The 12555-nt window shown below is 36.5% G+C and overlaps 1 protein-coding gene across 1 annotated transcript in view; it reads right to left on the reverse strand.

Annotated features, from left to right (window-relative positions):
* Positions 1 to 11873, reverse strand: part of IL23R (interleukin 23 receptor) — a 60229-nt gene extending 48356 nt beyond the window's left edge. The window contains exons 1-3 of the mRNA XM_029949786.1: positions 11795 to 11873; positions 10117 to 10219; positions 7110 to 7406 (exon numbers count right to left, since the gene is read on the reverse strand). Coding sequence (XP_029805646.1) covers positions 7110 to 7406; positions 10117 to 10186 — 367 coding nt within the window. The 5' untranslated portion in view covers positions 10187 to 10219; positions 11795 to 11873. The remainder of the gene's footprint in view (positions 1 to 7109; positions 7407 to 10116; positions 10220 to 11794) is intronic.
* Positions 11874 to 12555: the final 682 nt, after the last annotated feature.

Below are 12555 nucleotides of genomic sequence, written 5' to 3' on the forward strand. Positions count from 1 at the left end.
TTTACCTCATCTCCCATTTGCTCTTAAACCCCAGACCATCAAGATTCATACCCACAATTCCACCAAAACCACAGTTATAAAGGTTATTAATGACTTTCTAATTAACAAATTCTGAGGTATCTGGGCAATCACCAATGAGCTTGACTTCTACAGCATTTGCTGTTTTGGGTCTTTTTCCCCTTGAAACCTTTGCCTTTGGCTCTTGTGAAAGGATCCCTGAAAGTGTTTTTTCTTTCACTCCAGCAGACTATTTCCTCTTCTAACACCTATTTCACTACTCACTTTAAAAGTTTATGGGGCACCTGGGTGACTCAGTTGGGTAAGCATCCAGCTTCAGCTCAGGTCATGATCTCACGGTTGGTGGGTTTAAGCCCTATGTCAGGCTCCGTGCTGACAGCTCAGAGCCTGGAGCCTGCTTCAGATTCTATGTCTCCCTCTCTTTCTGCCCCTCCCCTGCTTTCTCTCTCTCTCAAAAATAAATAAACATTTTAAAAAATAAAAATAAAGTGTTTGGTGTTTATACCTATGATAGAATATTATTCAGCCTCAAAAAGGAAGGAAATTCTGATACATGCTACAACATGGATGGAAGTAGAATGGTGGTTGCCAGGGTCGGGGAGGGATGGAGAATATAATGGCTACAGAGTTTTAGTTTTGCAAGATGAAAATAGTTGTGTAAATAGATGGTGGTGATGAAAAGTGATGGTGATTGCGAACAGTATGAATGTACTTCATGCTTCAGAATGAAATTTAATTTAGTATGAAGTAGTATACACTTAACAATAGTTAAAAGATATATTTTATATTATGTATATTTTACCAAAATAAAAAATGACTAAAAGTTTTTTGGGGGGCTCCTGGGTAGCTCAGCCTGTTGAGTGTCTGACTATTGATTTTGGCACAGGTCATGATCCCAGGTTGTGGTATCAAGCACCGGCTCTGTGCTGAACGTGGAGTCTGCTTAAGATTCTGTCTCTTTTCTAGGGCACCTGGGTGGCTCAGTGGGTTAAGCATCTGACTTTGGCTCAGGTCATGATCTCTTGGTTCATGTGTTCAAGCACTGCTTTATGCTCTTTGCTGACAGCTCAGAGCCTGGAGCCTGCTTCAGAATGTGTCTCCCTCACTCTCTGCCCCTCCCCCACTTGCATTCTGTCTCTCTCTTCTGTCAAAAATAAATAAACATCAAAAACATTTTTTTAAAGATTCCGTCTCTTTCTTGCTGCCCATCTCACCTGCTCACATGTTCTTTCTCTAAAATAATTAAGATTTTTTTTTGGTATTCACAGAATTCTATTTCAAAGTTCTCTCTTTCTGTCTTCCTGCATTCCCTTTAGCTCTTTTTCTAAGTGATCATATATGGAGAACATTGTTTAGTTTTTATCTGTTAGTGTTTTTACCTTTTGAGAAATGATATCTCCCTCACTCCCAACCTCATCTTCACTCCACCCCTGCCTCAAGGACTGTCACTAGGCTTCCCCCAGAAGTGTATCCTTGACCTAGGCTGACTAAACAGAGCATTTTCCTTCAGAATGAACACATGACTCAAGATGAACCAATCAGAATTCTCCAAGGGACTTGGGAGCCATTGTAAGAGAGGTATTTTCTTCCCCCTAGAAATTGCTGTCTCTGAATAACATGTGAGCCATGAGTCGCTGGTGGCCATCTTGCATTTAAGAGTGAAGACAACACAAGGGCACCTAGGTGGCTCAGTCAGTTAAGTGATAGACTCTAGATCTCATGGTTTGTGAGTTTGAGTCCTACATCAGGCCCTGTGCTGACAGTGCAGGGCCTGCTAGGGATTCTCTGTCTCTCTGTCTGTCTGCCTCTCTCAAAAAAAAAATCTTTAAAAAAAGAATTCAAACAACACAGGGAGAAAAAAAACCATGAAGACATAGGAAAAGATGAGATTTCTGATGATATTATTGCAGTCCTTATGGTCTCTGAAGTCTATGAAGCCCCAACAACTATAGAATGACATCTGCAATTTTCAGTTACATCATCCAATAATAAATTACCAAGGTCAAAAAAAAAAAGATGTGTAGAAATATGGAGTGTTTATCATGTAGTCACCTTTCAGGTATGGGTCTTTCAGCTTGTCCCCATACTCACAATACTGCCTGGGCAGCTTGACTATTCAGCAAATAAAGAAAAATGAAGAATGAGGGCTCAGGAAGAATAGAAATATGGACATTTATGCACTTGAAGTTATAGCCAAAGATTTATCTTAAATACAATATATACTTGCACTTCACCTGCAAATCACCGACCAAGAATATTACTTGTAAAATCAAAAAATAAATATATGAAAAAATTACCCTTATTGCAAATTGAAATAATAATAGATATCATTTAGACCTATAAAATTGGCAAGGATTTCAAAAAAATACTAATCCACAGTGTTGGAATGGACTTCAAGGAAATCCTCTAACACACCTGTTAGTGGGAGTGGAAAGTGGTACAACCTTTATGGAGAGCACTTTACATATCACTTTTTTAAAAGCAATAGTGATGTTTTGCACTCCAGCAATTTTACATCTAGAAATGCATTTTTAATAAAATGTTAAAATATATACAAAAATATTTGGCTAAGAGTGTGTGCTTCTTAAAATATTGTTTATAATAATGAATAAGTTGGAAATAACCTAATACCCCAAAATAGAGTTAAATAAACTACAATAGACTCTTAAAATACATCCAAAAACAAAGTTGTAAGATAGTTTAAGTATCTGGCCTCTGGAAAGCCCTAGAAATATGTCTAATTAAGTAAATTATGGCCATATGATGAAGTGAAAAATGCAGGTTGCAAAACACCATAGTGAGAGAGACAGAGAGACTGAGATAGAGAAGGAGGGGTTGGGAGAGGGAGACAGAGGAAGAGAGAGAGGGAAGAGATGGGGAGAGACAAAGAGTCTGAAGCTTGAAAGATCTATTTTAAATTATTAAAGAGGGATTTCTAGTAGTGAAATTATGGGATTATAGAGATGATGGGTATTTCCTTTTACTGGTCTAAATTTTTAAAAACTTTCTACACTGTATGCAATTTGATTTCACAATTAAAAAACTGTTTTAGTACTTTGGAATGTTCGGGTGAGTTGTAGCATTGAATTACAATGTGAGCAAAGTGGACTTCCAGTAGGGGAAGAGAAATTTTTTCATATGAGTCACAAAGGAGGTAAATTTAAGTCATTTTGGACATAGGTTGAATTGTGGTCCCTCACTGATTACAGTCATCTATGCTGAAGTCTTTTTTTCCCGCTGAGATATGAGCCAGAGTACCATTGATTTGGCCATTATAAAAATGCTAGCCTTTGGGGTTGTTATTCCACAGCATTCTATATGAAGTGAGTGTTCAGATTTTATAAATATCAGGTGGTTAACTTTGCAAAAGATCAGAATATTTGTTAATGTGGAGCTCTGTAAAGATGGGAGTATGATTGTGGTTATGAGAGTAAGATGGAGCTGTTGTTAATCTCATTGCCAGTTTATACAATGTCAAAGGTAAAAAACTGCTAGACAGCCAGGTATCAGAGAATACCCTGAAAGATACAAGGATGAGGCTTATGTTTTTACTTTTTCCTAGCAATCCCATCCCTCCCCTATTATTGGAGCACTTATTAATCACAGGCCAAATTTCTTGTGAATTCAGAGTCTAGACAAGGATCATTTTCTACTGAGAGTTTCTTAAAGGCAGAGTCCCTTTTCTTTGATTTCTAGCTCTTGGTGTGTAGCCACCACTCAGTAAAGCTATCACATAATTTGACTGACTTGGTTAATAAAATGACCATGGAAGAATTTAAAAAGAACAGAGGCACAATGCTTCTGGCAAAGATCACTCTGTAACTCCTTATCCAAAGAGAGACCAGGCCAGCCTAATTGTGCCAGTAGTAATGATTCTAGATAGCAATGTTAAAGACAGATATTTGGGGACTTTGTTGGATAAAAAACGTCTGCTTTCAAACCAATAAGTAGAAATCAGAATTTTGGTGAAAATTTTGGGCACTCTTGATTTGGGCTGAGGTAAGACTTCATGGTTTGTGAGATCAAACCTCGAGTTGGGCTCCACCCTGACAGGGCTCTGAGCTGACAGCACAGCACTTGCTTGGGATTCTCTCTCTCTATCTACCCCTTCCCTGTTCTCTCTATCAATCAATAAATAAACTTTTAAAAAAGATGGTTAAAATTGAAGGGAGTCAAAGATATTTAAGCTTTTAAATAAATGATTAAGTAGGAACAGACTGTTCCATGTATATATATTTTTTTTAATGTGGCATTTTTAAATGAATAAAAACATAGTATTTTATCTCATGATTGGTGTGAATCTGCTAAAACAAACTTCCCATAATATATGTGTGCATTCACAGATGAATTATAGGAAGTGTTTAAAATTATGGTTAAAAATAGAAATTGTGATAATATTTATATTTCACAAATTACACATTAAAGTACAGAAGCTTTTAAATACATTTGGATTTCTTTTCAGGGAAAGCACTGACTCATTTATTTTCTCTCTCTTTTAGATTTGTTTTTAGTCTAAAAAATACACATAAGCATTTTGTTGAAAACAGTGATGGTAAGTTAACATAGTAAAGCTCACAGGACAAATATCCTGTGATCAAAGCAACCTAGTGAAAGCAATGTGATTTCTAGAGTACCACAAAAACCCTCAAAAACCTTTTTCTGACCTACTTAAATAGGAAGTTTTATTTGCTAAGAATGCAGAGCTCAAGAACCCATGGGTTCTTGGGTCTAAGAGTTATAGTAAATTCTTACCTGGCAGTTACAATTTCATACTCATAACCAGAGGCCTGTGTAAAAAGTTAAAACTCACAAATAAATGGAAAGAGTGATGTTCTTTTTAAGCAGCCAGCAGCAGAGAATCTAAATTCGTCTATGATGTTGTCCTAGAAGGGAAGCACAGGCCATTCCCCGACCCTAAACGTGGCCTGGTGGTTGTGTTTGGGGGCAGAGGTCCTGAGCAACACTAGCAGAGCTCTTGGGGGTAATATGTCACCAAACTGGAACCCAAGGAAGGAAGCCAGGCCACACTCCTTTTTTTTTTTGAGAGACAGAGAGAGACGGTGCAAGCAGGGGAGGGTCAGAGAGAGAGGGAGACACAGAATCTGAAGCAGGCTCCAGGCTCTGAGCTAGCTGTCAGCACAGAGCCTGTGGGGCTCAAACCCACAAGCCGCGAGATCATGACCTGAGCCAAAGCCGGACTTTTAACCGACTGAGCCACCGGGAGCCCCAAGCCACACTTCTTTTGCCTCCTTTTTTCCTCTGGCTCAAATTAAAAGCTAACCTTTACCCATAACTGTAGAAGCTCCTTATTTGCCCTCCAAAGAAACTGTATCTTCTCTCAACACCCCCGCCCCTCCACCACAGGATAAATAGTAAAATATTTAAGCATTAAGTGTTGCTTATGTTTCCTGAGGATGTGGAAAAGCTAAGGCGCCCTCATATATCAGATAAGATGTCTGCCTGTGGCTTCAATTCCCATAATTTAGGGCAAGTTTAGCATGTTATCAATTTAGGGTGTGAATTTGCTAACTTTATTGTTTGACCCCAAAACTTATTACTTTCCTTCCTCAATTCACCTCTACTACCTTCCATAGATAGCTCTTCTTTCTTTTGAAAATCATGCAAGATCAGGTGTCCAGAGTTAAGTAGGACAATGGCCTGATTTAGAGCAAGGAAGCCTGTTGCTTCTCAGCTATCCACTCTAGGTGCCAAGTCATGAACACCAGGTGGTCTTGCTCTTGCTAGTTAAAGTCTGGAACAGAGGAAAACTAAGAACTCACATTGATTCTCAAAAATATGGGGAAGGGAGCATGACAAAGACCCCAGGGCTCTCTATCTTTCACTGAAATTGGTTCCAGATGCCTTAAGGAATGACTCTCTGGGTTAAAAGAGTGCTGAATTTATTGATCTATTTCTCATAATAATAGAACCAAGAATTAAGCATATAATTATACAAATTAGTTCATATTACTATAATTACTTATACGTCTTCAGAATACTATAAATACAAATTGAATGTAACAAAGATTTTTAAGATCAATGCAATTAACTTTTTTCTTAATTACAGTTACAATGATTCACAATTAGGGCAGTGGGATTAGGGGAGTGGGAATTGTATCAGAATGCTCTTATATTTAACAAAAAGATGCATTTTTAAGGGTTTTGGCACAATAGTGTTGCACTTTAAAATGTGTAATATGCTTTTACTTGGTGCTTACCACAGCCAGTATAATTGGCTTCATTTTACAGATGGAATCGAGGCTCAGACTGGTTAACTTGCCCAGTGTTACCCAGCGGGTAAGTATAGCAGGAACACAAAGCTAGTTTTGCAGCTGTTTTTGCTCTGTAAATCTTAGCCTCAAAAAAACTTTTTAAGCAATCTGCTCCAAAGTTGATGCTATTATTTTGGAAAGCAAATAAACAAAAAACATATGTGTAAAGCAGATGAAAAGAGCAATACTTAAAAATCTGAGAATGCTGCCCCTCATGTATGCTGTGTTTGGACAGGTTGGTGTTAAAGATTTGTTTTTTGAATGCATCAGCAACACTGAAAAATGTAGAGTTCACATGTCTGGCTTCCCTTAAAGAGTCAAATATTCAGGGTCACCTGGGTGGCTCAGTCAGTTAAGGGTCTGATTTTGGGCTCAGGTCATGTCTCGCTGCTCGTGATTTCGAGTCCTGTGTCGGGCTCTGTGCTGACAGTTCCGAGCCTGGAGGCTGCCTTGAGTTCTGTGTCTCCCTCTCTCTCTGCCCCTTCCCTGCTCATGCTCTGTCTCTTTCTTAAAAATAAATAAACATTAAGAAAAAAAAATTTAGGAACACGGGATCCTTATAAATGACGGAGCTGGACAGTGACTATTCCCCAATAGACCTCTATGTGCTTTTCTTTCTGCTCAGATCTCGCCAGCCTCCTTAACTCCTCCTATATTTCACTAACCTGGCCCCTGGAAGCATTTCAGTTTGCAATTCCTATGTTAAACTAGTACAAGAAGTAAACTTTATTAATTAGCCTCTATTTATAGACAATATTTCAGACCAGTTAATTGCTAGATTAGCTTTCATTTGAATTTTGAATGCACCCCAACACTTACATCCAGAAGAAATGTCTTTTCCACATATCAGTGTCTCTTGAAAATATCCAGGACATTCAGCAGTGCAGTACATAGAGGCGTGTGGCTCCAGAAAGTTGTTATACCAAAGCCGAGCTGTGGTTTTATTAATTCTTGAGATTTTAAATCTTTCTTTGATGCCATTTTTATAAAAATAGAGTTTCCTTGGTTGGCAGTTCTTAATTGCTGCTTGGCAATATATAGAGATATTCATACCCATCTTAAAAACTGTGGCTGGTTCTACCCACATGTGGCCAGAGCAGTTTATATTTGTAATTCCTGGAAATAAACAGATAAAATAAAAAAATTCAATGCAAACTGAAAGCAAGAGATTCAGGTGAATATGCTGTTGTTTTTAAATTTTATTTTTTTCTATTTATTAATTAAATAATTTCCATTGGAAAAAAGTTTAGGACTAACTGTGTCTTTGCATCAATTAGTTTATTATAATGTACTTTTAGCAGGCTTCTGTGGATGCTCAGTAACATGATACAAAACTAGAGTCTGCCTTTAAGCTACGTTGTCTAAAGAGCAAATATAATTATCTCTCCTTTTTTAAAGTAGAGAACTGAGGCATTATGAGGCTATGGCCTTTTTGAGAGGTAAGGATACAAATAACACTTGGACTTGCAGAATTCAAACCCCATTCTCTAGGCACTCCATCAATCTTTCACTCTTCTGTAGATAACAACTACTTTTATCAGAAAATTAAGCTTAATGAATAAAACCATACTCTTACTTATGACAAAAATATATTGCTTGATAACCACATAAAATTCATCATTAATTTAATAACATAGGAAATTTTCCAGAATATATTTTGTTAAAAAGTAAGTTGCAAAACAACACATTTAATATAGGCTCAATATCAGAAATAAATAGATGAATGAATGAGGAGAAATACACTAAGATATTAACAATGATAATCTGTGTGTAAGTCTAATTTTTTTCATTTTTACTCAGATATTTCTGTTTTGAGAATTATATAGTGAATGTATTGCTTTTATACCTCCAAGCAATAATTAAACGTCATTTTCATAAACTCAAAAGACAGTACAATGCAGTATCCTTATTGTCTTTTTGTGGAAATACTTGCGTTAAATATCTTAGAATCTTATCAAAATAGTGATAAAGGCAATTATTTTATTTTTTTAACATTTATTCATTTTTGAGAGAGAGAGAGAGCAAGTGACTGAGCAGGGGAGGGTCAGAGAGAGAGGGAGACACAGAATCCAAAGCAGGTTCCAGGCTCTGAGCTCTCAGCACAAAGCCCAATGCGGGGCTCGAACCCACAAGTGGTGAGATCATGACCTGAGCCCAAGTTGGACACTTAACTGACTGAGCCACCCAGAGCCCCAGCAGTTATTTGGTTTTAAAGGGTCCTTATCTATGGACTAAAATGCTTAAAGAATTAACTTGCATAATATAAATGTAATTGAAAAATGCCACTTACATAATGAATACTTAGTATAAATTATAAGTATTTAAATGTCAAAATAGTGATAAAAATAATTCCATCATTATTAATGGGAAATTGAAGACAAAGAAAGAAAAAGAAAGTTTTAACAAAACATTTGACTACTTTCAAATAAGGTCAACAATTCAGGTTTAGACAAACTGCATCTCTAGCACCTTAAAAAAATATGTGAATACTATCATGGAATAACTGTGAGTAGTGTTTGAGAATACACAGAAAATACAAAAAATGTTGGAAGATTTGGACAAATGCTGGTTTTCAAAAACAGAATGAAGAAGAACCCCAGAAACTTCGGACCACCGAGCCAAATGAATTAGTAAGTCCATGATTTTTCAGTACCTAACAAAAATCAGTAATCAGTGGGATTCAACCTAGATTATGTAAGAATAAGTTATAGGCTAATGTTTCTTTTTAATGGGGTTAGTAGATTGGTCAGAGGAATATTAAACTTTAAAAAAAATATTATTTCAGGAGAGGTTTTGAAAAAGGGAACATAACATGGTAATAGAAAATTTGGAAAAAATGTAGTCTAGATGATATTAAAACTACCATAGATTGGACAATAATATATAAAATAGTATATAATGGACAGCTCTAGGATCTCTAATGCCATGTAGAGGAGCTTGACTTATTTCTCTATACTCTATATTAATTACTTGGCTGTTATCAACAGAAGTCCTACTTAAATCTCTTTAATCTTGGATAGCGGTTGGCCTGCCTCTGGCAGTGTCCGATATCCTGCTGGAGGAATTTTAGTTCTGATGATAGGGCTGCCTCTATATCACCAATATAATTGCATTCCAATCTACAGAAGACAGTGTTGCTTTTGTCACTATTCTGAGTAATTTGCATGATTTGCAAAGCTTTCTTCCAGGTCTAGAACCCTATCTTAGTGTTGCTTTTCTCCCAGTAAATGAATTTCTGCCACCTGCCTAGGACACCAGGTCCCCAGTAGAAACTCTCAGATGTCAGTGCTGTCCTGCCTCACTTTCTGACAATCCCCTTCATAGATTCCTCAAGGCCACTTATGCTTGTATCTGTGAAAGTGGCAGATGTTTGTGTGGATTATAAGATGGGAATAATAATAGCCAATACTATTGCACAAAGTTGTGAGAAATAAAAGGCTTAGTTAGCACGGTGACTGACATATAGTGCCTGTCAACAAATGGATTGTGGTGATGAATTAAATTCAAATCTTTGATGGATTATCATATAACTATTATAACAGTTCAAAGTTAGAACATGCCAACTCAGAATAATATGCTTCTTCATGAAAATGTTCATATATGAGTTAGAAGTTTGTTTATTGTTTGTTTCTGCTTGGGAAAGGAATCCTGACATTAGGTGGGAGGTTGGACTCTTTTATTTCATTCCATATAATTTTTATGTGCATAAAGTTTTTCCAGTCTAATAATTTTTGATTCTTCAGAGACCCTAGAATAATGCCTTGAAAATAATAAACACCAACATTTTTTGAATAAAAGATAGCAGTAGGTATTAAAAATACCATACCTCCATGACACCAGTTGAAGAATATGTAAATAGCTATTATCACATCCCATTGAATTGTGACCTGATTCATGCCTGAAAGCAGGAAATAGCTCTTTGTTGCCCTCTAGAAAAAAAATATGAAAAAGTTTAAATTGTAATATTTTAATAAAATAAGATTAATAAAGGCATTACATTTTTTCCTAACAGTTATTATTGCCTTTGATGAGAACATTTCAATAGGAAGAAAAGAAAGGAGAGAAGGAAGGAAGAAAAGAAGGGAAGGGAGAGAGAAAGGGAGGAGGCAAACAGGGCAAAGAAAAATCAGTGGTGTGTGAGGAGGTATGATACAGATGGAAAAGTGAAGTAAAAGAAGGGTCTTTTATGCCCTTCAACAGTCACTATGATTTACCTTAGTAGGACATTTTGACCCTTAGTGAAATATACTTTCTTCCAATCCAGTCTTTCTCATCAGAAATCTCTACTCTCACTCCTGAGGCTAATTCTCCTGACCAGATTTCTGTGCCTAAGAAGCTCCAGAAATATCAGTCCTTGATGAGTTAAACTTAGGAAAAGCCAAAAAGTTGAGAACTTACAGAAAGTATTCAAAATGAAAAAAGATGAAGTGAGACAAAAGCATATGTGCTATCACCAATTAAATTTATATAAAAGTCCTCTCCTCTGTAGACAGCTCAAAAGAAACACATTATCTAAATTCCAAACAATATTGCCATTAGTTTGCAACTAGTTATGTTATTTATCAGTTACTTACATTTTTATTTAAATGTTACTTTATATTATTGTTTAATAACAACATTATTCAGTTAATTTTATGTTTAATAAAACAGCCTTTCATAAAAGACAGCAAAACAAAGCCATGACTCATCATATAGCCTAAAATATCTGATAACATTTTTAAAACCTGAGGTCCCTATGACCCCCATCAGTATAGGAACCCCTTTCATAATTTGCTAGCAATATTAGGTCTTCTCTTTATAAATAATAAGCAAAACAAGATCTAACATGTTCCTGGTTAGAAGTTAACTACTCACCCACTAGAATATATACAATAGTAATTGTTTAAAGTGATGTAGTTATCAGACAATATTTTAGAATAAACTTTCATCAGTAACCACTCTATGAAATATTGCAAGAACTTATAACAAAAAACAACCGTAGAGCCTGGGTGGCTCAGTTGGTGAAGCTTCTGACTCTTACTTTCAGCTCAAGTCATGATCTGGGATTGAGCCCCAAGTCGGCTCTTTGCTGACAGCAAGGAGTCTGCTTTGAATTCTCTTTCTCCCTCTCTTTCTGCCTCTCCCCACTCATGCTCTCTTGTGTGCTCTCTTTCTCTCAAAAAAAAAAAAAAAACAAGTAAACATTAAAAAAGAAAGAAAAAGGGTCACCTAAGTGGCTCAGTTGGTTAACGTCCGACTTCAGCACAGGTCATGGTCTCTCAGTTCGTGGGTTGGAGCCCCACATAGGGCCCTGTGCTGATAGCTCAGAGCCTGGAACCTCCTTCGGATTCTGTGTCTCCTTCTCTCTGCCCCTCCCCAACTCATGCTTGCTTGCTTGCTTTCTCTCTCTCAAAAATAAACATTAAAAATTTTTTAAAGAAATAAAGAAAAAACAACCTGTCCCATGCATTTCCCTAAGAAAATGTAGCTGTTTTTAAGTATTTGGATGATCATAGTCTCTTTACCTTTCAACTTGTCTGAAGCACATAATTCCACTTCCGAGCCAGGCTGCTGCTACCTCGATGCCTGCGTCATGTCCTCTTTCCCCACTGTCTGTCTGTCAATACTCACTTCAGGTTTTCAGCAATGAGGCAAATGGAAATGTTAGCAAAGCCCTGACCTACATTTCAGATTCTTGAACTCAAACTGTCCAATTCAAAATGACTGGCTCTAGTGTCACTATTTGGGAAAGCCCAGATTACTGAAAGTGAACTGCTTTGTCATTACTTTTTTTTCTCAGCTTAACTTAAAATGATTTGTCTCATCCAAGAAGTAGAATCCCTATAGAGGATCTATCTGTCAGAATTTTTGACACCAAAAAATATGATGCTTGGCTTTAATTTGCAATTAGCAATGATATTTATTATAAATCAGCTTCCTAAGAAAGTATAAATGCTACTATTGACCATTCATTTACTTAACATTTTTTAGTATCTGATATGCCAGCCATTGTTCTGGATATTAAAGATATAATGGTGATTAATTACTGAACGGCTCTTTTGTTGTATTGTTTAAAGTGATTAAATGGTAGATCAGTTGTTTTGAACTATCATTAATGCCTCAACAGAATTCTACAGGCAAACAAAAAAATTACCAAATATTTGGTACATTTATAGTAGGCATCACCAGAGGCTTTTTGTGGCATGCTTTTTCCTCCCAAGTAGAAGTTGTTGCTCCTACTTAAATATCTTTTCACTCTGTGTATTCCTTTTTATTGTAAATAACA

This window comes from Suricata suricatta, chromosome 8, assembly GCF_006229205.1.
Source record: "Suricata suricatta isolate VVHF042 chromosome 8, meerkat_22Aug2017_6uvM2_HiC, whole genome shotgun sequence".
NCBI lineage: Eukaryota > Metazoa > Chordata > Mammalia > Carnivora > Herpestidae > Suricata > Suricata suricatta.